The 27773-nt window shown below is 42.0% G+C and overlaps 1 protein-coding gene across 2 annotated transcripts in view; it reads left to right on the top strand.

Moving 5' to 3' along the window:
- The first annotated feature begins 494 nt into the window (after positions 1-494).
- Positions 495-27773, top strand: part of wasla (WASP like actin nucleation promoting factor a) — a 40633-nt gene continuing 13354 nt past the window's right edge. The window contains exons 1-5 of one of the 2 annotated variants that reach the window (XM_085780268.1): positions 495-649; positions 15455-15589; positions 18097-18183; positions 19896-19992; positions 22493-22516. In XM_085780268.1, coding sequence (XP_085636394.1) covers positions 545-649; positions 15455-15589; positions 18097-18183; positions 19896-19992; positions 22493-22516 — 448 coding nt within the window. In that variant the 5' untranslated portion in view covers positions 495-544. The remainder of the gene's footprint in view (positions 650-15454; positions 15590-18096; positions 18184-19895; positions 19993-22492; positions 22517-27773) is intronic. The other variant, XM_085780269.1, reaches the window with a different exon arrangement.

The following is a 27773-nucleotide window of genomic DNA, read 5'->3' as shown; positions in this document are numbered from 1 at the left end:
GATTTAGTTTTAACGTGAAAATAAAGTCAAATAATGTATTAACTCCCATATTCTATTCGATTTTATTAAGTTATCCACATTTTTAGTGAATAAATACAGAGTTTGTCCATAGCAACACCCCCCTCTCTCCCTCTCATCCCTTTTAAAGTGGTCTGCCCCGCTCTGCTGCCATGTTGGATGTACGCATCGCCGCTGCTGCAGCTGCTGGAGTTTCCGAATGAAAGTTGAGCGTTTAGCCGCCCACAGACGGAAAACGATAACTTATTTTTCCTATTAACGCCTAAAGTAAGGAGTCTAGAGTCTTTACTCTACGGGGCCAAGCCTGGGAACCACTCACTGACTCCCCCCGTCCCCCTCCTTCTCCTCCTTCTCCTCCTCCTCCTCCTCCTCCAGCCCGGAGTTCAGCGGAGATGATCCGGTTGCAGGCCACAGCAGCAGCAGCAGCAACCGGAGCCCGCATGGATTTCTTTCTGTAATCGGTTATCGGAGTTTGCATTGCAATTGCAAGTGCAACCGCATTATCGTTTTGGGAGATTTGGGAGCCATGAACAGCCATCCGCCGAGCCGCAGAGTCGCTAACGTCGGCTCGCTGCTCCTGACGCCGCAGGAGAACGACTGCCTGTTCGGCTACCTGGGCAGGAAATGCGCCGTAAGTTGGTTTTGTTTATCACCTTGCACATTCAAGATAAAAAAATTTTTAAAAAGCTGCAGATAGCATCCACTCAGGTGTAATAATATAAAAAAAAACAATGCATCTTCCTTTTCTAATCATTCTGAGTTGGTATGAAGCAGCAGAAACACGGCTTGGCTGTGTGTGTGACCCTGGTGCTACAATGACATCTGCGACCCTCGACCCCCCTGACGTCGTTACTGTTTACATATTATATATATATTTTTAAAACCTATATACCTGTTTAGTCCATTAATTACTTACTACTACTTATTACTCTTACATGGCTGCAGTTTGAAGGTGCAAACCAGTGATCCTGGTGCAAACTGTTTCTGAGCTTCATCAATAAAAGCCCAAACTTGCAAGTTGCTCTCAAGCTAAATGTGGCTTGTCAGCTTTTTTTAATGCACCGACTAATCATGATATCAATAGCCTAAATAAGAAGTGAATTAAAACATTAACAACAAATGCAATAAAAAAAAAATTTAAAAAAAAAGACTAGTAGCTGAAAGTTAATAGCTTCATTTTTGTTAAGTTGGTTTTGTTTATCACCTGCACATTCAAGACACACAAAAAAAAGCTGCAGATAACAACATCCACTTAGGTCAAATAATATAAAAAAAACGTCTGCATCTTCCTTTTTTTTAGTCATTATCAGCTGGTATGAAGCAGCAGAAACACGGCTTGGCTGTGTGTGTGTGTGTGACCCTGGTGCTACAATGACATCTGCGACCCTCGACCCCCCTGACGTCCTTACTGTTTACATATTATGTATTTTTTAAAACAAACATATTAGTTCATTAGCTTCTGTTGACGTTACATGGCTGCACTTTTGAAGGTGCAAACCAGTGATCCTGGTGCAAACTGTTTCTGAAAAAAGCCCAAACTTGCAAGTTGCTCTCAAGCTAAATGTGGCTTGTCAGCTTTTTTTTTTTTTTTTAAATGCACGAACTAATCATGATATCAAAGCCTAAATATTGTTTATCACAGTCATCACAAAAAAAAGCTGCAGATAACATCCACCCAGTGCAAATATATATATATATATATACGTCTGCATCTTCCTTTTTTAATCAGGATGAGTTGGTATGAAGCAGCAGAAACACGGTTTGTGTGTGTGACCCTGGTGCTACAATGACATCTGCGACCCTCGACCCCCCTGATGTCGTTACTGTTTACATATTATGTAGGCCTATTTTTCAAAAAACAAAGAGGCCTATATACCTGTTAAGTTCATTAGCTTAAATGTTACATGGCTGCAGTTTGAAGGTGCAAACCATGCAGTGATCCTGGTGCAAACTGTTTCTGAAAAAAGCCCAAACTTGCAAGTTGCTCTGAAGCTAAATGTGGCTTGTCAGCTTTTTAAATGCACCGACTAATCATGATATCAATAAATAAGAAGTAGATTAAAACATTAACGACAAATGCAATAAAAAAGAAAACTGGTAGCTGAAAGTTAATAGCTTCAATGTTGTTTGTTTACATCAGTAATGTGTCTGTTGGTTGGTTATTATGAACATGTCTGGAACAGGAAATGCAAATTTTATCGTCCATATATCATGTAAACATTCATCGTTTCAAAGGAATTGATTTGGGCTAATCAAATTTGAGTATGGGCTTAATTTGGGCTCTAGGCCATGTAAATATGTTAGCTAGCTACTGACTCATTAAATATATGCTTTGATATCTTTTAATGCGTATTGAAGGATTAAGTCAATGAAAAATGAATTAAAAACTATTCAGATCTTTTCATCTTTCAAGTTATCGATCAAGTCAATCAATTCCTGTTTGCAGCTTCTTCAATGGGAGGATTTGCTGATTATATTTGAGTTTTTAGACCAAATAAGCCTTTTAAAAACACTTTGCTCTGTGATGTGTATGTTTTTTTTGTTGCAAAACATTATATCAACTTAATAATTAATACATTAAGTGCAGTAGGTATCAAAGGTTCAGTTTATTTAATTAAGTATGCTGGACTAACGCATAGTGTACATTACCTCGAGGCACTTTACAGAGAAAGGTCAAGACCTGACAACATTAGAGAGAAACGTTCCCACCAAGAGCAAACACTGTGCAACACTGGAGAGCTGGAAAAACTCCCATTTTTTATTTTATTCCAGCTCCAATTGACACTGTAGATAATCCCTGGTCCGACCTTAGAGCCTGTAGTGTGAAATCTAACCACAGTTTATCTTCAGAAACACCTGGAAGAGCAGGAAGCCCAGGAAGGCTTCAGGTGGAACGCCGGACATGTCCCGCAGTTAAAGCTCCTAATGTCAGGGTTGTTGATTTATGTGATTAGAAGTTTGCTTGGATAACAAGTTTGGTTTGGTGCTTGAGGCTTCTTTGATCAAATATTAACCTAACCCTGCTCAGAAAATGGCAGAAAAGTTTGTGGCACAACACAACACAACATCTGGCTCCAAGTCTTAAAGTGGCTCCTATTTAGTCTAAAAATAGCGATGCCCTCCTTGCTACCATTGTTTTTATTGACTTGATTGAAAACATCATGGAATTCAGTCATTTCCAGTTAGAAATCCCCAAATGCTGAGTCATGTTTTTTTTTTAAAAAAGACCTTTTTGTAGGAGCGAGGAGTCATTGGGTGCAGCGTTTCCTTCCACTTCATCAAGGATGGCTGTTTGTCCTCTTGACGTCTGGAGACAGGAAGTTGTTGTTATCAGTGATGCTGCCACTCGGGACGACGACGACTTCAGGGCCACTTCACTTTTTAGTTAGTTTTAAAGCCCCAGTATGTAACTTATTTGGCTTTTTATTAGCAAAAATCAAATATGTCTTTCATAAATCCGTATTTCACTGAAGGTGAATCACAGCCGCATACAAAGTAAAGCTTTCTGGTTCCTTAGAATGAGTTGTTACAAGTCGTTACAAATACATAAGTGGGCGACGCACCGAACCGAGGCGGCCATGTTGCATCGCCATTTTTTTTTACGTCGAGTGGCAGCGTGACCGTAGGTAACCACGGAAACTGAGCGGAGCTGTGGGCTCGGCCTGTTAAAACTGTCACCACTGTGTAGTGTGAGGAAGGACGGAGGCTCTGGTGTTGCATTCAGGTGCAGTCAGGCAGACGGCCGTCGGCAAACCAACCGGATGTCATTTTACTCCACCAGAGAAAGACAAAGGTAAAACAATACCACATCGCCATGACAACATATTGTCGGACCACTTGTTTACATAGACGCTTGTTTATCCTGTTACATGCAGCGTCTGTTGTCTGTCTGACATCTGCCCGATTTCAGGTGAATGCAACATCAAGAATACATTCATATATGCAACCGCACCGCTAGATGGGGGAGAATTCCTACATACTGGGGCTTTAAACACCCCAGGAACCTGAAGGCAGCATCTGAACACAGTTTTTATCTCTGCAGTGTATAATACCAGCTGGCTTTTATTGGACCCTTCTTGGACGAGGACAAAAAGCCGTAAAAGCTGCGAGCCTGCGGTTTGATCTGATGTAATGTGGTGGCTGCAGACGAGCTCAGCAGGTTTTTTAATGTCAGAGCGGCTGCAGGTCTCAGAGGTGAGCTGGAGCTGAGCCTGCAGGCCGGACTGAAACAAGTCAAACACCTGAGCATGAATAGTCAATTTTACTGAGACTGGTTCGGTTGCACTGACCAGTTGAGCTGGATCATGGAAGATAAAAACTGTCGGGTGGCGACTGAAATGTTTCTGCAGCCCCAGGTATCAACATATCTGGTATATCTAGTTTATATTTCCTTGTTAATTAAAGTTAAACCTTTTATTCAACCATTGAGGGAATAACAAATAATAACACTAAGTAAATGATTGACCGAACAGTCTTTTGTATCTCAAACAAAAAAATATGCAACACAGGAACTGGGAAGAAGTCCAGGTGTTACCAGATAAGTGGTGTGTAATTCAACTCCACCATTGTTTGTGTCACCGGAGTGAGTCTCAGTTAAAGACCAGCGTTTAGGACGACGACTTGTATTCAGAGTCAGACCTCCTGCACAGATGGAGGGGCTGCACTCGGAGGGTATTTCCCAAAGCAGGATTAGAAAGTTAGACTGATATCTGTGACCATATCAAAGCTGAGTCTGATGATACGGATTTGAATCTAAAAAGAAGTAAAAACACGGGTTATTACGTTTGGGTTTAGGGTTTAGTTACGTAAGGTGATGGTTTCTTAAATAGGGTTAAAAAAAAAACACAATTTCAGAGAATATGAGATATAATCTTCCTAAACTTCCTAAAGTTTTGTGGCTAATTTGCTAATTCGGATTTGTGGAGTGCCCCTCTGCACTTTAAAGGTCTCTCAGTGGAGGGGGGTTTATCTGGAGGCTGAGTGCATGCAGAGTTTGAGAATAACTGAATTAGATTCTCTGGGAAAACGGCGGCCATGTTGCTTTTATCATCATCTTCTGTATCTAGGTTGTGTTGAACTGTTACCAAGCAACCGAAACCTCTCAACCGGATGTTGGGGAGTCCTTAGACAGAAAGGTAGAAGCGAGGCCCAAGGAGCTGATTGGTTAATTCCTGTCACATGACCAAAGGAGCTCCAGCCATGATCAAAAAAGTTGATCTTTTTACTGTCAAAACAAAATAGATTCTCGTTTTTTTATGGTTCCAGTTTTAGCTTGAAAACTCACATTTTTCTCTCATGAAAACAAAACTTTTAACACTGACCTCACACTGTAACACAACGGATTCTGCTTCCAGTTACAGATCTGGAAGTCGTTGCAGAAATAATTAATGCGAGGCTGCAAACAGCATTTATTTTGGTTTTATCTGGCTTTTTCTCAGTGAATCATTTAAAGTCCATTAAAGTGTCAGACAATAACAAAATAATGATGAATCATACTTTCCCCCAGCTCAAGGTTGACGGCTACAGATTTTCAAAACACAGAGAAAACGCAGACAACAACACTCAAATTGGAGAAGATGTGATGGAAAAACTACATTCTTCTTTTGTCCTTTTTTCTGTTGGGCTCCATTTTTTATCCAAGAGCTGAAGCACGCAGTACGTTTACATGAAAAAACTGAATTATGGCCTTAGTCGGACTATAACTGGACGACTGAAGTGCATGTAAACGCGTTAGACTATGACTGGACTTCTCGAGATGTGACGAAAACGCCCAGATGATGCGAATGGAAACCAATGTTTTTCGTCACCAAGTGTGGCGTAGAAGAAAGACTATTGTTGTAAACCCTCCAGTAGTGTATGGCGTTCTTGTATTGCCTTACAAAAACAAACTTAACCACAAGGGATAGCATGGGTCTCAACTGCGCTATAAGTAACGTGTACAGTTTGTATGAAATGAACAAAGCTGTCGGATTCTCCATGTTGTCGCTGTTTGAAACACCGGTTTGCTGCCTGACTCATTTATCTAGTTGTTTCCTAGGTGACGTAATGGGTCAACTGGAAAGGGCTCCATGTTAACCCACTGAAATGACACATATCGCCACCTAGTGTTGAGGAGGCTGACATGTTTTCATCAGTTATTTGATTTTTCCTGCTGCGTAAACTGGGACAAAGATGGAGCTCCAATGAGATTCCCAACTCAAACTATGAGTACAGCTCCACTTGGCTGTGACTGATGAGGTTTGGACTTTCACTCTTGACCTTTGGGGGAAAACACCTGACAAAATACTCAACTGTCCTCAGGATGAAGTCTTGAAGGAAGAGAGTCAGAAACTACCTGTGAACATGAGGTGAAGTTCCTCCTGGAAAATGTTGCTCCGACCTTCAGCGTCCAACCTGATTGGCTAGATTCGGTCTTTGAATGCATTACTGTTCACCGGTCGCTCAACTAGGGATGTCATGATTACTGGTTTTCACAATTAAACGCCACAATTAATTGATGGTAACTATTGTTAAATACCGTCACTCTCCAAAAAAGATTATGTCGGAACCATATCGGCAGATGTGGCGCCAAAGTAAAGGAAAATGCACGGATACTGGTCCATTTATCTGACGTAACACTGAATTGTAAGGAGTTTAAATGTTAGCATGTCATATGTAATTAAAAAGATGAATAAAATAACCTTAACATTCGGTATAGATGACAATTAATGACTTTTGTGACTGTGACTGTAAACACTTCCCCTTGGGGATTAATAACTAGTCCTATATTAAGAGATTAGTAATGTAAATGTATTTGACTATACAGTATTTGACTTAACACATTCATAGTGTTGTGAAATGTATTGATGCGTGATAATCGTAACACCGTAATTATTTATCTGACATTAATCGTACCAAGAAAATCTATAATCTATAATCCCCTACAGTCAACAAAGTTCACTAAACATTGACTTCCATGGCTGAACGATCCGTCCTAGCAATAATATCTGCAGACCAGTTTAACCAGGAAGAAAATAAACGAAGAGCTTCAACTTCTCATCAGAGATTTTTCTGTACGTTTCTGTGCAATCGGATCGTCCGCAGTTCAAGTTCCCAGAGTTCATGATGACATGTTCAGATGTCGTGAATAGTCAGGAAGCTGATCTCTGAACTGGTTTGTCTGTAAACCGTCAGTCAATAAAGAAATGTCTTGGTTTTGTCCTAAAACCATAAAAGACATAAAACAGAGAAGCAACAAATTCCTCATTGCAGAAGCTTCAGCAGCCTGATGTTTACAGACGTTCTGTTTTGATTGATGACTTCAACGGTTTATAACTTCCTCTAGATTAATTCTGAATGGTGTGATTGATGGATGAGTTGATTGAGGACTGAACGGCGACGAATCATGCTGACGTGTTGGTTCTTCTGCGCTGCGTTCGATGCCGAGGTGCGGCACCCTGCTGCATACGTTGTTCCTCTCCCTCGGTGAGGTTTCACAGAGCCTAAATGAGGCTTTTAACAGGCGACCGTTGACCTTTCCCGTGTGATGCTGAGCGGTGATTTCATGGTGAAAAGTGTTTCCTGCTGCTCCTCTGACCTGCGCTCATAAATCACAGAGGAGGAAACCGGCCCAGCGGCATTTCCTCCTCCTCCCCCCCCCTCGGTGGCTGGAGTTTGCAGAGGGACAGAGGGATCCTGGCGGAGGATTTAACGCAGCGTGACCTTTTGCTGAAACCTCGAAAACCACAAACCACAGCGGTCCGAGGCCGGGACGGTGCTGAGGACAGCAGCAGCAGCAGCAGCAGCAGCAGCAGCAGCAGCAGCAGCTGGACTCGGCTTCCTGTTCCTGAAGGTCAAAACGTCCGATGCGTCGATTTCACATGAAACAACAACAACTGTGAGGTCAGAGAGGCGACGTCCTGCTCACATCTCCTCCAGTTCTCCATGGTTACGTAACTCTGCTGCTGCTGCTGCTGCTGCTGCTGCTGCTGCTGCTGCTGCTGGACGGCCTCAGATCCTCAACATGCAGGCCGACCCGCGGAAACAAAGGGCCAAACAATGAAGCGTTTGGAGGCTCCAGTCAGTCACATGACCTCAGACCAGCTGATAGAGTGTGTATGTGTGTGTGTGTGTGGTGCTGGAGCTCAAACAGGGATCAGAGCAGGGTTATTGTAGTTACCTGGAACCTGCTAACATTTCCATATTTCGCACATTCTGTGACAAACTGTAAACTGTTTTCTTGTCTGTAACAACATCTATTGCACGTCTGTCCGTCCTGGGTGAGGGATCCCTCCTCTGTTGCTCACCCTGAGGTTTCTCCGATTTTTCCCTGTTAAAAGGGTTTTCCATGGAGTTTTTCCTCAGTCGATGTGAGGGTCTAAGGACAGAGGATGTTGTTACTATGCCATGTAAAGCCCTTTGAGACAAACTGTTTGTAAAAACGGGCTATACAAATAAAATTGCCTTGCCTTGCCTTACCTAAATCTGAAAATAGTTTAGTAAACTGAAATAAAAATAAAAGTGACAATTTTTCCAAAAAGGAAAACTAAATCAAAACTCCAATGAACAATGTAAAACTACCTGAAACTAAAGTATACTCAGATAGGCAAGGCAAGGCAATTATATTTACCACCAGTTTGTCTCAAAGGGCTTCACATCCCATCATAACAACATCCTCTGTCCTTAGACCCTCACATCCACGGAGGAAAAACTCCAAAGAAAACCCTTTTAACAGGGAAAAATCTGAGAAACCTCAGGGTGAGCAACAGAGGAGGGATCCCTCACCCAGGACGGACAGATGGGACATAGATGTTGTTACAGACAAGAAAACAGTTTATTAGAGTTTATGACACATAATATAGATAAGAGATATAGATAACATCAGCTTAGTTGTAGTTTTCTTAGAGATGTGTAACGCTGCAGGAAGAAAACGCCACATCTCAATATGGGAAGACTTGGAGTACGACCATAGACTGTAAAAAGAATGGACGTAGCGTCCTTGACGTCCCCCATTGGTTTTGGGGAGTCGTTTTTGTGACTCAAATATGGCGGCCTGAACAGCGCCATGTTGGATTGGCCGGCCGAGAACCCGCCCACTGGCCTCGAAGCAGCTGTCCACGGAGCTGCTCGGACCTGTCACTCAACGTTTCCGCGCCCTAATTGGCCAGAGTTTTAACCTAATAACAGTAAAACGGTAGAGTTAAAAAAAAATTCACCCCCCTCAGAGTGTGTGCGGGGGTAGAAACTATCGATTGAGACGAAAAAACGTTCTGACACCAGGCTTTTAACATGTTTACTGAGGATGTAAAGTCGGCGATTTTAACATGGGGGTCTATGGGGAATGCTCCCTTCTGACACCAGCCCCCAGAGGAAGAAGAGGGGATTGCAGTTTTTTGAACGCGGAAGTGAGCTTCACTTCTCAGACCGACAACTGCCCCCTTGAGTACGACCCACAGCTAGATAGTTGTGCGTTGTGCGTTCACACCAAAAGCTTCCAAAGCCTCAAAAACGCCAAAGTTAAAGCAGAAGTAATTTGTCTAACTTCCTGTCAGCCGATGGAGTTAGCAGTCCCCGCCCTCGTCCCTACGTCACCACGTTCACGCGCATCCCTTGGCTGCACACACAGAGAGGACCGCCCCTTTATGCCGTTCTCTCTCCTCATTGGATAAAGGTTGTAGGATACAAGGAAAGTTTTCTCCTGGGCTCAGAGCAGAGCAGAGTGACTGACAGACCCGTGTTTCAGACCAAACACTCTATAGAAGTGATTGCTGTCGGAAGATAGAACTATTTAAGACTTATATTAACACAAACATTCCGCTTACTTCTGCATTAATTTCAATGAGAGCCCGGCGACCTGAGCGACCAAAGCATCAACTGCCGTCACCACGCTTTCAAAACGTCACCAGACGAGAAGTTGAGTCTTGGTTAACTTTATGGTAATTAGCTATGACGCGCTCCCCAATGACCAGCGAGATCGAACTATAACGTCAGTCTCTTGACGAGCGACCAAAGCGGGCAAAAATATTTGCCGTTTTGGAAGCTGTCTTGTCTGAAGCGCAAAAGGGAAAAATCCCACAAATTTGGAGGTTCATCTTCAGAGGTCTGACAGAGGCTTTCTCCTAAAACTTATAATAAAAACTAAAGTAAAACTGCTTCATCACTTGTTGAACTAAAACTAAACTGAAAAACTAAATAAAAATACAAACTAATGAAGATGTTAAAACTATAATAACCTTGTATCAGACAACTTCTAGCGTGGGTCTGTTTTTTGTTTGTTTTTCCCCACCGATGGACGACCTCCAAACTCTAGATAATTCCTCTGTTAATTTAAACCTCGTGTCGTTGGATCATCTGATTCTTCTTCTTCTGAGCTCCACTCTGGTCCAGACTGTCTCAACACAACTGATGTTGATCGGTTGCCATGACGCTTCTAACAGGCTCCATGGTGACCAGCTGATGCACCATCATCATGTCATTTACTCAGTGAACAATTCACATGCTTTTCTCCTTTACAAATTAACTATAAAGTCTAGGATTATGTTTTTTAAAGGCTTATAACAGCAACAACACGAGAAATTATAATCTTTTTAAACAGTTTTTTTCTTAATGGGGTTAAAACATGCCTCACAAAAAGACACAAACAAACAACACAACAGAAATAAGACAATGAAAACAGTCTATTTAAAACTAAACTGAACCAGTAATGAAATAAAGTCTTTAGATCTGATTAAAAACCTTTTATCTGGTGGTAACTTGTTCTAAGGGTCCTTTATTCAAGGTTTTTAAAGTTAATAATACCTCTTTAAAATCAATCCGTTAAGTATGAGGTAGAGAGATGGAGCGTGTTAACAGAATAACTGCTCAAACCGCCTCATGTTAATCATTGAAAGATTAAAAAAACAAAAACAATCAGCGCTGAAGGAAACACGACTCGTTTAAAATGAAACCCCAGAGTCGATAATGATGACATCAACACCAGACAGCTGACTAACAGTTCCTCCTGACCAGATATGATTGTTGTCATGGTGACATTTATTTCCTCTTGTTGTTATCACAGCGAACAGTAGAAACACAGTGTCGGTCGGTGTCACAAAGCGGTGATTTGCATGTGATGGGATCGGCCACCGACAACCGGCTCCATTCAAATACATGAGAGAAGATCTGTTTCCTCACTTCAGACACCGACCGACCCCCCCGACATCCCCGACCTCAACCCCCTCGACCCCCCAGGTGGTTCCCCCCGGTTCTGCTCAACCGCTCTGATGCTCCGGCTCTGGTGTTGAATGTTCATGAGCTTCAGGGAACCAGATGTTGGATGTTACAGGCAGAGAGACGTTTTCAGACAGAACCAGGTTAGAGGAGTTTCTCTCAGCGGTGATCTGAGTAGGGCTGCAGCTATCGATTCTTTTTGTAATCGATTAATCTAGCACTTTATCGATCGATTAATCAAGTAATCGGATAATGTTTTTAAACAACCAAAACAACAAAAATGATGTGGCTTCTAATGATCAAGCATTTGGCTTTTTTATTGGCTCCAAAAAGCCCATTTATTGCAAGTGCAATAAGTAGGTAAAACACAGTTAAAGCAGATATCAGTGGCACGGCCGTTTCGGCTAATGCTGTGTTCAAGGCAGGCTTTTGAAACCGTAAGTTACAGCTTCAAGTCACAACTACGACTTGGTAGCGTTCCAGGTAACCCGTAGCTCGTGTTTTTACCGTCCTGTTGTCTGTGAAAGTTCCCTATAACGGCCACTCGTAACTTCCGACCCGTGAACTCGTACCAGATCGAACTGGTATGACTTCACAGGAAGGAAAAACACAAAGTACGAGTTTCCTTGAACGCACCATGAGTTAGCAGCCCCCGCCCTTGTCAGGCATCAATTGGTCCTCGTGCTACGTCACCACATTCAGGCGCATCCCTTGGCTGCACACACAGCCCTTCATGCCGTTCTCTCCCCTCATTGGATAACACTTGTATCCCACAAGGAAAATTTTCTCCTCGGGTTACAGTAGAGCAGAGTGACGGAGAGACTCGTGTTTAGGCTGAAATACTTCATGTAAGTGATTGCTGACGGAAAATAGGACTATTTAGGACTTATATTAACAAAAACATTCCACTGATATCTGCTTTAACTTACTGTAAATTTAAACATACAACATTACAAATAAGGATCGCACATTTGCTCCTTCTGGAAATTACCCGAGACCAAAGAATATAAAATATCAAGCCAAACAGGTTAACAATATAAAATTTATATATATAAAAAAATAAATGTAAATGATACAATTATAAGTCAAGACTTGGCATAAAAAACAAATTATGTTTTCTATTAAAATTCTGATTAAAAATTGGGTCAGGTCGGACCACGGGCTTCTTTATTTATTTATTTATTTATTTTGCCATGGTCCAGCTGAGAATTAATGCTCGTGAGTCCAGCTGCATCAGGTCCAGGCTTCAACACCTGCGGATTGGACCAGGTCGGGTCTTTGAGAACCGTAGCATCTTAGAAACTGCTCAAACGGGCTTTAAGAGACGTATTAACAGGAACCTGTCCAGCACAGGAGACCGGAGTTTTCTTTTTCTTTTTTTGAGAAGTTGCGGTAGGTTTACATCATAGACTGAAGAAGGTTTACATATGACGGCTGCGGAGCGGGGGAAGCGGAGCGGGGGTTACAGGTGCCGGCGCCGCTGCAGTATACACACTGCACCTTCCTTTTTGAGTATGTAATGATCCCAAACTTTAGATTATCTCTGCCGTTTACGGATATCCCGACTCTCCACCATCGCGCGGTAGTGGTGTGTTTCCTTAACAACGGTCCGTGTGGAACAATATCCCTGCGCGTCATAGGAATATAACGAAGCTTCGAGGCAGAGTTTTTGCCTCGAGCTATTTTTTGTAATCGAGTTAATCGAGTAACTCGATGAATCGTTTCAGCCCTAGACCTGAGAGTGAAGGCTGAATGAACACGACTCCGTGCCCAACAAGGAAGTTTTCTGGTGAAGGAAGGAGGATGAAGGGGGAGGAGGGGCCCTCAAGACCCCTAGAACCAGAACAAGAACCATCTGACTCTTGAGGCGACATAATGTGCAAAGTTTAGAGCTGGTCGACACGGATAGATTGAGTCGGCAGGCCCACAAAACGTCACTTCCGGCAAGAGCCGTGGGGGAAAACAAACTGTTCTCCCTGTCCACTGTAATGGGGAAAGCGTGGCATTTTAACCCTTTATCCAACACTTGTCCGCTGTCATGTCTGTCAGTGTTTTCACACTACATTTCCCATGAGCCTCCGCGCACACAGTGAAATTCTTGGACTGGTGCGAGACGGACGAAAGTGAAAAAATTTGCCAAGAATGTTTTCATTGATCAAAAATGAAAGTCAGAGGTTGGAAGACGATCAGATAGCGTCGTAGTTCCGACCATAAACGGCGATTCGGTGGCGTTATTTCCATGACTAGGCCTGTAACGATACACCAAAGTCACGATTTGATTCGTATCTCGATTTCTGGCCCACGGTTCGATACACGATTCGATTCAATTCAAATTTTTCAAGGTTAAAAAAAGAAGAAGATTTTGATAGCAAAAATTGGATTATTTATTATAACAACAATATATAGTCTAACAATAACAATTATAACTTCACCCAAATAGTCGACCAATCACTGGTCGACCAAAAAGTGATTGGTCGCAGGGAAAAAAACAAACAAACATTTGGAGCCGTGTCTTGTCAAAATTAAGTCAAAATCAATATGACTGAACTGTTTATGAAAGACTATAGGGCTTTTAATTTGAAGGTCCAGATACAGGAAGTCGTGACACGCACTCACTATCAGTTTTTTTGTTGTTGTTTGGGGATTTTTTTACACGGCACGGCAGGTCCCTACTATTTTTTTTGTGTGTGTCTAAAGGCAACTTTTTCCGACGTTGTTGCAGTTTGGAGACTCAGACGTGGAAGATCTCGAAACGCCGCCCCAGCGTTTTCATAGAAACCCAAAACGGATCTTTTTTTAGCGTGGTGAATGTGCAGGTCACAACTTGTCCACCAGAGCGTTGTGGAGTTGTTGGATTGTGTATTTGATGAGTTTGATGAGGGAAACCAAGAAATCCCGACAATTAAAGGTAACGAACCTACTGCTATGACTATAGGGATTATGGCAATGGGCCAATTTGAAAAAATGTTGAACTATCCCTTTAAGAAATTTTGACGGGCTCGACAACGACTTCCTGTTTACATCGTACCAGCCAGTAGCCGTCACTTTTCCTCTGCTTTGCTAACCCTCCTCCTGGTCGTGTGCATTTGTTTTCATTGAAGCCTTTTAATAATCAATCGGCTCTGATCGCAGGTTTGATTTCCAGCCTCCACTCCCCCTGTACGAATCTGCTGCTTTATGCAAATGTAACTTTATTACACATGAAACAAAAACATTGACAAATGTCGTCCAGAAAGCAGCATAAAAAAAGAAGCTCCAATAAAAACACAGTAGTTTATCTGCAGCTGATTCACACTATGGGGGTGCTGGGGTCAAAGGTCAAAAAAACAGAAATAAAACCAGTGTCATTAAAACCAGTTTGCATTAAGGTGTGAACTTTAACAGCCCTGCTGCTAATTAAGTGGAATATGCCTTTAATTAATGTCTCTGGATCTGGAAAATGTAAAAAAGTTAATTCACAGTCAGATCCAGAGGCGTGTGTGTCCATGTTTTGCATGTGTGCGACTCTTAATCTGATTTTAGATTTTACATCATGTTGAGATTTGCATCGTGTAGGTTTCTACTTCCTGTTCCGTTGTCGCTCTGTCACACACACACACGCACACACACACACACACACACACACACACACACACACACACACACGTGCAGTTCAGAGGCTTTTAACAAGGAACCAGATGTGTGTGTGTGTGTGTGTGTGTGAAATCTGGACAGTTAATGAAGGGAGATGATCACAGCCAGGCAGTTACATTTCTCCTGACTGTGCAGCTTCACCACATGTTGTCTTCTGCTTCTTCTTCATCTTCTTTTTCTTCTGTTTTATAATATAGATAAATCTGTTTATGTAAAAAAATAAGCGTCATTTTGACAGTTAATATTGTCCCTGCAAATTGTAATAAAACGTTAAAAAAAAAAAAAAACTTCTTCTCCTCTTCATTCTCCTTTTCCTCCTGTGGCAGCTCCTGAATTTTATCTCAGGTGAAGTGAAACTGGCTATTTTTTGTGTCCAGAAAAAACAAAATGGAGGACAGAGCATTTACAAAATGATAAATGATTTTACAGTTTTAAAAACATTTGGCGCCACACAAACTGTTGTTGAAGACGAGCTGCAGTTTACAGTTTTATTTGTGATTATTCGTAGGTAACTCTGCATTGTGTTTGGTCGCCGTAGCGCTTTAACAGCCTGACTCGTCTCTGGTAGAAATGTAAATAAAGTTTTTTCTCTCTCCCTCTCTCCTGTCCGTGTCAGACTCTGTGTTCGGCGGTGGTGCAGGTGTACGGCGCCGACCGGAGCAGCTGCTGGAACAAGAGATGCTGCGGAGTGGCCTGTCTGGTCAAAGACAACCCACAGAGATCCTACTTCATCAGAGTCTTCGACATCAAGGTCAGAGGCAGTAGAGCGACTCTCATGTTAGAATGTCCTTTAAAGGGATAGTGCAACATTTTGGCAAATTGGCCCCATTGCCATAATCCCTATAGTCATAGCAGTAGGTTCGTTACCTTTTAATTGTCGGTGCAAGCTGTTTTTAGAACGGCGGAGCAGAGCCGTGAGCTGCTCAGAGCTACGCTACGGAGGCTCATTATGGGATTTCTTGGTTTCCCTCATCGAACTCATCAAATACACAATCCAACAACTCCACAACGCTCTGGTGGACAAGTTGTGAGCTGCACATTCACCACGCTATGAGATAATAACACAACGTTACCACACAGAGTTGTTGTAGAGGGAAATTCAGAGACTGCTTGATGAAAAACTGTCCCTGAAGGCAACATGCATCAGCGGTTTTGCATGAATTTCCCTCTAAAACAACTCTGTGTGGTAACGTTGTGTTATTATCTCATAGCGTGGTGAATGTGCAGCTCACAACTTGTCCACCAGAGCGTTGTGGAGTTGTTGGATTGTGTATTTGATGAGTTTGATGAGGGAAACCAAGAAATCCCATAATGAGCCTCTGTAGCTCTAGTTTGCACCGACAATTAAAGGTAACAAACCTACTGCTATGACTATAGGGATTATGGCAATGGGCCAATTTGACAAAATGTTCAACTATCCCTTTAAAGACTCGTGTGTGTGCTTCAGGGTCGCGATGCGTTTGTGGAAACTTCCCCCCGTCTGCAGCTAAAATGAGAGTGGGATCAGTTTTCTCATCTGATGCTTCGCCACAAAGCAACAAAGCGTTTCGTCATTCCTCCTCCTCCTCCTCCTCCTTCTCCTCCTCCTCCTCCTCCTCCTCCTCCTCCTCCTCCTCCTCCTCCTCTTCGTCTGCGTCGCCTTCACTGACTTGGCAGCGTGTGGGAAACGAGTCCGCTCATCGAGGAAATGAATACGCTGCTTTTAGAGTCGATGATGATGATGATGTTGCGATCAATAGCGGCGACTGTAATGGATCAAAGCGATGATGTGTTTACTGTCTGCAGGATGTGAGACTGACGATCACGTAGCTCAGACAGAGAGACACTGTTGTTCTCTGAAGATGCAGTTTTACAGACGGCCCCAAACGCCTCGCATGCATCTGTAGACGCCACAATTTACCGACGTCCCCTGAAGGCCTCACATGCTACCGACTATCAGAAGACAATACGGTTTACCAGCGTCCCCTTAATGCCTCTCTATGGGCTGTCGGTAGATGCTTAGGTTTCCTGATGTACCCTAAATGCACCACATCTGGAGTATCAGTATATTCTATATTTTACCAATTTCCCCTAAATGCATCACAAGCAAACTATCAGAAGAGAATACAGTTTACTAATGTCTCCTAAACGCCTCACATATGGGCTATTAATAGATGCTAATGTTGCCTCACTAGTGTACTATCAGTAGATACAGTAATTTACAGATTTCCCTGAAGGCCTCACGTGTCGGCTATCTGAAAATTATACAGTTTACCGGTGTACCCTAAATGCCTCACATATGGGTTATCGGTAGATGCTAATGTTTACTGATGTTCCCTAAATGCCTCACTTGTGTACTATCAATAGATAATAGACAATATACGGATGTCCCCTGAATGCCTCACAAGCAAACTATCAGAAGACAATTCAGTTTACTAATGTCTCCTAAACGCCTCACTTGTGTTCTCTAAATAGATGCTGTAATTTACCACTTTCCCCTAAATGCCTCGCATATGGGCTATCGGTAGATGCTAATGTTTCCTTATGTTCCCTAAACGCCTCACTTGTGTACTATAGGTAGATGCTACAATTAACAGATGTCCCCTAAATGCCTCACATGCCGGCAATGAGAGGACAATGCAGTTTTCCACCTTCCCCTAAATGCCTCACTTGTGTTCTCTAAATAGATACTGTAATTTACCACTTTACCCTAAATGCCTCACATATGGGCTGTTAGTAGATGCCAATGTTTCCTTATGTTCCCTAAACGCATCACGTCTGTATTATTACAGTAGTAGATTCTACAGTTTACCGATGTCCCCTAAACGCCTCATATTGGACTATTACTAGACATTTCAGTTTACCATTCTCCCCTGAACGCCTCGCATGCAGATCGGTGGATGATATAGTTTACGCATGTGCCCTAAACGCCTCACATGCAGACAACACTTATTGTTGATCTCTGCAGTTCTGTGGTTCACACTGCAGGGATCTCCTTGGTGGTGCATTCAAGCACATCGGACGTTTAATAATCTGCCTTCTTCCACCAGAATGAACCATCAGGAAACTGTGAAAAGGGAAACTCTAATAATTTAATGGTTTCTTTCTTGCTTTGAAAGCAGCCGACTCAGTATTGATCTCCACAGCAATAAACTGAGAGCAGTAACAGAAGGAGGGAAATGGATCTGAGAGTTAATTGCGTGGGAGATTTTTATTCATTGGTTATAAATAGTTTTAGTTTCAGAATCCACTCTGACTTGTATTTGTTTCTCTTTGCAGGAAGGAAAAACCATGTTCGAGCAGGAACTGTACCACAACTTCTCCATCAACAGCTCCAGATCCTACTTCGTCTCGTTTGCAGGAGACGTACGTTCACACCACTCACCTCAAAACCAGAGAAACAAAACCCACGGCACCTGAACGCACCGACATGCTTTTATAACGTGTGATAATCACAGTGAAACACTCACAGACTTAAAGGTTCAGCAGAGTTAGAAACAAACACCCACAAACATCTGTCTGAGCAGCTGTTCATCCACATGAGATCAGTGATTCTAGTTTAATCCTGGGTTTACCTGGAATTGATTTCATTCATCAAAATGTGTTGATCCACCAGCTTTAAGAAAACGGAAATTAGAAATTAAGTTTGATTATTGAAATTATTTAGATCTGCAGGGTTCGGCCTGTATTTGATAATATTATATCACACAAAATTTCCTGCAATTTGCATTTTTTTCCAACATTTTACATTACTTAAAAAAAAAAAAAATGATTTTCCGTTGTTTTGCACCGTTTTTCTGACTCTCATTTTGTTTCTTTGCTCTCATTACAACTGTTGTAATAACTGTCACACCTGAAACTTAAAAAAACAATAATATATTAGAAATAGAAATTGAATCAAATTAAATGTATTTATAAAGCAAACATCATCTGGAAAACAGAAACACAAACAGCAAAACACTTTGAGCTGCTCGTCTTTATTCACAAATGCAGAATCAAAGGTTTCAAGTTTCTTTGTTTTTATTATATTTCAGGTGTTTTATTTGAAGCTTTGATCTGTTATCATAGATAGATAGATAGATAGATAGATAGATAGATAGGTAACTTTATTAATTCCCAATTTAAAATGTTACAGGCAGCAGCAAAGGGGAAATAAATGACAATGAGGAGAAAAACAACACAAAACACAGACATAACTGATCATTTTAAACATTTAAGCTTCAAACTTAAAGCAGAAGTAAGTGATATATTTGTGTTAATATAAGTCTTAAATAGTTCTATCTTCCGACAGCAATCACTTACATAGAGTGTTTGGTCTGAAACACGGGTCTGTCAGTCCCTCTGCTCTGCTCTGAGCCCAGGAGAAAACATTTATCGTATCCTACAGTTTTTATCCAATGAGGAGAGAGAACGGCATGCAGGGCTGTGTGTGCAGCCAAGGGACACCGTGAATGTGGCGATGTAGAGACGAGGACTGTTATGGTGCGTTCAAGGAAACTCGTATTTTTCCGACCTGTGAAGTCATACCAGTTTGATCTGGTACGAGTTCACGGGTCAGAAGTTACGAGTGGCCGTTATAGTGACTTTCACAGGTAAAACAGATCGGAAAAACACGAGTGGGTTGCCTGGAACGCTACAAAGTCGTAAGTTGTGACTTGAAGCTGTAATTTACGGTTTCAAAAGCCTGCCTGGAACGCAGCATTAGCCAAAACGACCGGACCACTTACTTCTGCTTTAACTCAACAGTTTTGATCTGTTATCACAGACAGATAGATAGATAGATAGATAGATAGATAGATAGATAGATAGATAGATAGATAGATAGATAGATAGATAGATAGATAGATAGATAGATAGATAGATAGATAGAAACTTTATCTATCTATCTATCTATCTGAGTTCCGGCTATGTGTATTTCACAGTGTTAATGTAGAACCTAGAGCTGCTTTATAATCCAGAAACACATGGAGATCGACCATCGTTTAATGCTCTGTGATCTTCCTGTTGAATATTTTCTTTACATATAGAAATCCAGACTTTTATTCATCTCTTCTTCTCCTTCTTCCTCTTCCTCTCAGTCCTGTCAGGTCGGGCTGAATTTCGCCAGCGAAGAAGAGGCCAAAAGATTCAGAGTGGCCATCAACGACCTGCTCAACCGACGGCAACGCAAGACCGGTGAGTCTCACAGTCCAACAGCTGCTCCTCTTCTGCTGCTTCTGTTTCTGCTGCTGCTGCTTCTTCCTCAGCCTGAGCAGCTTCTTCTTCCTGCCTCACACTGGAGACCTCACCTCCTCTTTCTCCTCCTCCTTCTCCTTCTTCTGCTGCTGCTGCTGCTGCTAACAAACCTGCCTCACCCACGTGTCAGGGAGATGATGAGGGCTGAGAGAAGGAAATCAAAGTCAGCTAAAGCTAAAGCTCAGAGTGAATATGAAGCAGGAACTGGTGGTTTTATTTTGCTGCTGTTGCTGATCATAGACTGTAAAAAGAATGGACGTAGCGTCCGTGACGTCACCCATTGGTTTTGGGGAGTCGTTTTTGTGACTCAAATATGGCGGCCTGAACAGCGCCATGTTGGATTGGCCGGCCGAGAACCCGCCCACTGGCCTCGAAGCAGCTGTCCACGGAGCTGCTCGGACCTGTCACTCAACGTTTCCGCGCCCTAATTGGACAGAGTTTTAACCTAATAACAGTAAAACTGTAGAGTTAAAAAAAAATTCACCCCCCTCAGAGTGTGTGCGGGGGTAGAAACTATCGATTGAGACGAAAAAACGTTTTGACACCAGGCTTTTAACATGTTTATTGAGGATGTAAAGTCGGCGATTTTAACATGGGGGTCTATGGAGAATGCTCCCTTCTGACACCAGCCCCCAGAGGAAGAAGAGGGGATTGCAGTTTTTTGAACGCGGAAGTGACTTCACTTCTCAGACCGACAACTGCCCCCTTGCTGCTGATCAATGATCTGATCTGTGTTGGTGTGACGACTCATTTTTGTGCAGGTGAACTGTAGCGGTAGTGTTGTGTTCATGATCCACACAAGACTGTAGGAAAACACAGTGGAGCAATTCTTCATTAGAGGGGTTTCCACCTGTTTCTGTATTGATTTACCTTGACTACGGCTACATGCACCAATAACCCTTTTGAAGAACCTGAATATGCACATATTCTGGTTTTTAATAACCTGAAAATGACCTCTGGGTTACTCCTTTTCTAACCTGAATGTTTGATAGACAGATAGACAGACAAATAAGTAGGCTAAAATAAATGTCAAAGTAACGTAGATTAACATTAGTCAATCAAAGCTCAAACGAAGGCGACTGCTACCAGCTCCAGGCTGATCATTATCCACCGCGCTGCTGTTGTTGTTGTTTTTGGATACAGGAAGAAGAAGTAGAAATGAAGCGCATTGTGTCATGACGTTGCCTGTGCGTCGCTGTTTTCAATCAATCAACTTTATTCATATAACACATGTAAAAGCCACAGGGGAAGCCAAAGTGCTTTACATTGAGACATAAAAAAGGTTTAGGGTTAAGATAAAAGGCATAAAGACACAAACACAAAGTCACTTCAAAAGAAACAAACAAGAAAAAGCAAAAAACAGAATAAAGGAACAAACATCTTTTGATCGGGATATCCCAATTGATTACAATTATTGCTCACACATGTAAACAGGTTATTCTGAATATTACAGAAACTGGAATATTGACCTTAACCTGAATATCAACTGCATTTAAATGTAGGCAATGAGTTTATTCACGTTTTCCAAGAGTTTGCTGCTGAGCTGCACTGAGGACATTTTACAATAATCAAAGTTATTTAATGTTGAGCCAAATCAGAGGAGAATATCAGTTGATTGATTGATTATCAGAACTCACTGATATCCAAATCAGTATTAGCTCTAAAAGAATATCCCACAGAGCAGCGAGTCCTTCAGGAGGAGATGAAATGAATAAATAAAGGTATATTCCACTAACGAAGGATCAAACAAGCAGAAGCAGAGATTTACACACAAAAACCACCTTTTAATTAAAATATGAACCAGAATCTGTGCAATTAAGTTTACACCATGAAACTTGATTTTACGGTTGCAGCGTTTCCTCCTTAATGAAACTCAGAGAGCAGAGTAACGTCGGTGCAGAACAGAAGCCGCGGTGCGTTTGATGTTTCCCTCAGTGTTGAGTTTGAGGTTTTTTTGTGTGTTTTTTTTTTTTAGCCCAGGGACACTTTTCTTCCTCTTCCTCTTCTTCGTTCTGTAGTAAAACTCTGCAGAGCCTCTTCCTCCTCCTCTTCCTCCTCCTCCTCCTCCTCCTCCCTGGCTTCCCTCCAGCTCTCAGCAGGCCGCTCTGTTTGAAGTGCTCTGCTCAAACTGTGATGATGACGGAGGGTTCAAAGGCTGAAACACACATAACTCAGCTTTCACATCTTTCAACTCGTCCTCTTCTGCTGCTGCTGTTGAAGACTTCTCAAACTGTCCTCGTCCACATCGTCGCTGGACACTAGAAACTAGAAACAACCTCTTTATTCTCAGACTAACTCCACTTCATCATCACACTCCCTGGCTCTTAACTCGCTCACCTTCCTTTTCTCGCCTCTTTAAAAAACTAAACAACTAAAATATCCTTCACTTTTAAGTTCAATCTGGTCTGAAACTAAAACAATGTCAATTTTTCTTTTGCAGAGAAAAGAGGTGATCCTAAAAATGGTATGTTGAACTCTTCATGTTGCTAAAGCAGCTCAGTCTGTTTCTGTTCTGGCAGCGTTTATCTGTATATTTGTGACTTTTCTACTGAATTTATTGTTTATTTTTCAAATCCAACTACAAACCACAAACATGTGATGTGAGTCACCCACACATCTGATGTTAAAGAGCTTTAAAACCAACAACAGAACACAACGAAAGTGAAGAGAAGAGAAGAGAAGTGAAGCACAGATTGAATGAATAAAAAGACGAGAAGGAAATGAAGTAAAACTGGAACTGATCCAGATGCTGATTCACCATTGGAGTCGATTTCCCTGTTAAAATGTCCTGGTGCAAACACAGCTTATTTCCTTCTTTTATGTAACTCACCTGTTTACGCTTTATTAAGGACTGAAGTTTTGTATAATTTGGGGGCGTGGCCTCTTTGAGTGACAGGTGGCTGAGTGTATGTTTGCCAAAAACTCTCAGAGCTTCACCCAAAACAGTCTTTTTCTTGTTTTTTTTTGTAAAAGTATTTAAAATATTCGCGTACACACTGATCCACTGAAAACGCTGCATACACCAGGCCTGTGTGGAGTGTGTGTGGTGCTGCAGCGCTGCAGAGAAGAAGGAGGAGGAAAGTTCCCCGCTGTGTTCAAACCCGACAGTAGTTGCCCGTTGTTGTTATGTTATGTCCATTGACTGTAGCAGTGAGGCCTTGTCCACACCAACCCGGGTATTTTTGCAACCGTGAACATGTGTTTTACTGCTTTTTCTGTTCTGTCCACAAGCAACCGTGCTTTTGCAACACTGAAACCGGGGTCCAGGGTGAAGTTTTCATCCGATTTAGGTTTCAGCGGTTGCGTGTGAATATGACAACCACGATTACTTACATTGTTTACATCAGAGGCAAGGCAAGACAAGGCAATTTTATTTGTATAGCCCGTTTTTACAAACAGTTTGTCTCAAAGGGCTTCACATGGCATCGTAACAACATCCTCTGTCCTTAGACCCTCACATCCACTGAGGAAAAACTCCATGGAAAACCCTTTTAACAGGGAAAACCAGGAGAAACCTCAGGGTGAGCAACAGAGGAGGGATCCCTCACCCAGGACGGACAGACGGGACATAGATGTTGTTACAGACAAGAAAACAGTTTATAGTTTATGACACAGAGCTGAGCGCGTGCTGATTTAAATGCCTGTCCGTAGAGGTCGTTAGCTTGGGTTAACGTTGGCTTGCTAGCTAAAATGGACATGACAAAGTCGTTGTTGTTGTTGCTTATTGGCTGTCAGCTGTATTCAGTCGTCATATCCAGTTGCTCAACCTAATTCAACAACGGAGGCGTCTGGACGAGCTACGAAGGAGACTGCTCCTCTTGCTAGCGAGTAGCCACCACAACAACTGCAACTTTCTTAACAAGACAGCAGCAATGTGCCCGACGCTGTTTTGATTGGTTAAAACCGCCTTCCCGTTTTACCTTACATCGCCACCTATTGCTGTATTACACGTATATTGCATCACTTGGTAGCGGATTTTACGGTTCAAATCAAATCAATCAAATAAAGTGTATTTGTCCTGGGAGGGAAATTCATCTTGGGCATAATACAGCTGCCTTGTACTTGTAAAACATACATACACAATCCATACATTACAGTAGCAACACTGGCACACATATCCAAGAGAGAAAAAGAGAGAGAAAAAAAAAAAAATAGTTTAAAATATTCATAAAACAAGTTCAAATAAAAAACTAAAAGAGAACCAGGGATGTTAATTAAAGCCAGCAGGTGAACAGGCAAACCGGATGTGGTAGATATGATTGGCTGATTATTGGTTGATACGGTTGCGTGTGTACAGAGTATTTTTATTACACCACTCGTGTGGACGCAGAATTTTATTTAACAAAACTTCAAAAATACCCAGACAAGTTGTGGACAAGGCCTCAGATTATAGGTGAGAGCGGTGGGAGGTATGACATCTGTTTCACAAAAGATCCATTTTGGCTGTCCAGATGAAAATGCTGCATTTTGAGATTTTCCCACTCGGGACCCATTTCCAAAAAATACCGTTTTCACCCACCCAAAAACACTGTTTCTGTCTGGACGATACTTCGAAACAATACAATGCTTATGCAGATTAAATAAATCCATATTCGTGTGGACGAATCAGTTTTACACGCAACCATCCTTAGTTTTTAATCGGTTTGGACTCAGGGGGTGGAGTCAAACCAAGATGGCAGCTTCAGAAACCTGTGGATGACGTCACAGAGGCTCCGTCCATCTTTATTTACACTCGACGTAAAGGACCCAACGTGTCCTGACTCCACCGTTGAACAAAGCAGAGCCTACCCCAGCAGCTCGCTGAGCGTCTCCTCCAGTCACAGATGACTTTAGCATGTTTTTATGAGCGGATACAGCTGTCCGCAGGCTGCCCTGTTAACTGGTGATATTTCCTGACACGTCGGCAGCGTTGTTTCACAGACGCTGTGACTCGTGCGCCGACACAGAGCGCAGTCAGTCAGTCGGTCCTCTGCAGGTTAATCTGGTCAGCAGGAAGCCCATCTGTGCCATATGTGGACCACATGGCCTCTGTTGTTCCCTGTAAACCCCGTTGTGATGCACATTAGGCCTAATCTCTAATCCCCACAGCCGCCGCCGCTGCTGCCAAACATTTGTTTTGTGGTTACGTTTTGTCACTCACCAGTAGACGTCAAGTTGTTGGTCTGTGTTTAATAAGACATCTGACTAAATACACACAGGTAAAAGGTTATGACAATGAAACCAGGGAAATGGTTAAATCAAAAATCTTCCATCCTCAGTCAGAAAACTATTGATGGTCAGAAGATGTTGAGAAGTTTGACCATGGATGTTTTGAAGGTACCGGCTCAACTGGACTTGATCACAGATTAATTCATTTGGTTTTCCATCAATCAAGGGTTGTGGATAGAAGGATGGACCTAATACATGATGCTTTATTTGGCCTGACCTCTGCTGAGCTCCTAAGTGAGTTGAGGCCAAGCCAAAACGTGACATCTGAACTCTGGTTGGTCAGAGAGAGTCAACATTAGTTGTATGAGACTGGACGTTTTATTTTTAAAAACAACCAAGTGACTGTGACTGCAGACGATGACATCAAGGAAACTTTCAGAAGCAAAACCAAACATAGTTGAGTTGATGGAAAAATGTCATAAGAGCTGGATGTTATTCCAGTTCCAGCTGTGGTAACAAAAATGCGACTAATAAACGTTTTTCTTCAAAAAAAACCAATATCGGACAAGTTACGTCAGTTAAACGGTTGAAGGGACACATCATGCAACTGCCGACAGGTTCAGTTATTTCTCTGTTGTATGAATTAAGTCCTGCACGCAAATGTTCACCAATTCTGTCCTTTTTGATAAGTGTTTTCACAGATTAATGAAAAAAACGGTTGAATTAATGTTCAGCATTAATGTTGATAGAAAAGGAAGTCGTTTTCTCAGCTTCACTGTTCCTCGTCTGCACTGGAGCTTTTATGTTTATCCATTTTGGACATTATTTCATTTGACAGATGACTGAATTTGAGACAGAAAGATACATTTCCCAATTAATCTGGTTAAACGTGACATATTTTTTAAAATTGGTGATCACAGAGAAACTTGCAGAAGTGGCAGAAAGTTGATTGATGTTTTCAGATTTATCCACTTTGGAGCTGAAAGCCAAAAACAAAATGTTGGCAAAATGGAAACTCATCCTTGTTTCGGAATGGTATATTGTTTAATAGGGATGCAACTAACGATTATTTTTATTATTGATTAATCTGTTGATAGTTGTTTGGTCAATAAAATGTTCAAAAATGTTCAAAAACATCAATCGGTGTTTACCAAACCACCAGACAACGTCCTCAAATGTCTTGTTTTGTCCACAAACCAAAGAGAGACTCAGTTTATTGTTGTAAAGGAACAAAGGAACTAGAAATATTCACATTTAAGAAGCTGAAAAAAAGAATTTGGACTCTTTTTTTCTCAAAAACTACAAAAACCGATTATTCGATTATCAAAAGAGTTGATGATTAATTTAATAATTGATTATTGTTCGATTAATTGTTGCAGCTGTATTGTCTAAATGATGGGAGGGGCAGCTCCTGGTACGTCATGTTGGTTCAGAAGTGGTCAGTCTTACTAGTTCTGTGGATAAAAAAGGCTGATGAGCAGTAAGGACCTCTCTCTCTACTTGGAGCTTTCCCAAAGGTAAATGCCGTATCACTGTGTTTGTTTGGCTGTATGTGAAGACCAACATGTGAACAACGGTCCCAGAGCTCCAGAGCCGTTAATTTAGACCTTCTCCTCAGGCAGCTGTGCCTCCGTGTACTCCCTGAAGACTAGTTACTCCCATTAAGCCCTCGGCCTGTTGGCAAACACAGCGGCTGTGAAGAGCAGGATTAACATGCACTGAACAGATCAGTGGCCTCTTCAATCAACCCCATGGATTTGTGCCTGAGATCATTGCTTCATTGAAGTTTCTCTCCAGTGGCACAGATTTCCTTTTGACATTTGGGCTGTGAAACATGAGACCAACGGGTGGTGGTGTTGTTGGAGTTGTTGTTGAGTTTCTGTTTGGGAAGATGCATGTTTGCCTTCTCCCTCCTCTTGGAATGTATTGTCCTTGTCCTCATTGTGAGAACAGCACTGAGAACACGCCTATAGGGGAAGAAGCTGCCCATGCTGCTCCTTCAGGGATCGCCCTCATTGTTCCACTCGCTTGTTGTGAACTCTCTGACACTCCTTTAGCAAATGTTGTCAACTTGAATGGATGTTTGTTGATGAGCCAGCCGAGTTGGGGGAGTGGAGTCCAAAGAGATTCCTCAGTTTTTAAAATTTCTTGTGGAGTTTGTGTCCTTGTCTCCTCTTACCAGTTTTGTCTTCCAATATCAACTCAACAAGTTTGGACTCAAGAGATCCCACATTTAAACATTTAAAGGCCAAACTTGCAAGAACAGAAACATGCAGTAGATTTAGTCTGGATGGTAATGGAGACAAGTGGCCGCTCAACATCCAGTTTGTATGTCCATTGACCTGGAGGTCTTGTCCTGCACAGAAGTCCTCCTAGCTCTTCATTGGAGCGAATTTACAAGAAGGCCTCATTTGGATCAATTGGCCAAATATTTGAAACCTACAGAATTGGAGTGGCAGCTGTTACCACTTTGTTATAGGCCCGTCTGAATCAATCAACCATCAAAGTGGCTACACAAGAACTTAGTCTGAAATCTGTCAAAAATGGTTTAGTTGGTTATCTATAACCAGTAG

The sequence above is a fragment of the Trachurus japonicus genome, chromosome 6, assembly GCF_045865225.1.
Source record: "Trachurus japonicus isolate A0001 chromosome 6, Traja_1.0".
NCBI classification, from domain to species: Eukaryota; Metazoa; Chordata; class Actinopteri; order Carangiformes; family Carangidae; genus Trachurus; species Trachurus japonicus.
The sequence above is the reverse complement of the archived record's forward strand: the minus strand, read 5'-3'. Positions and strand labels throughout refer to the sequence as shown.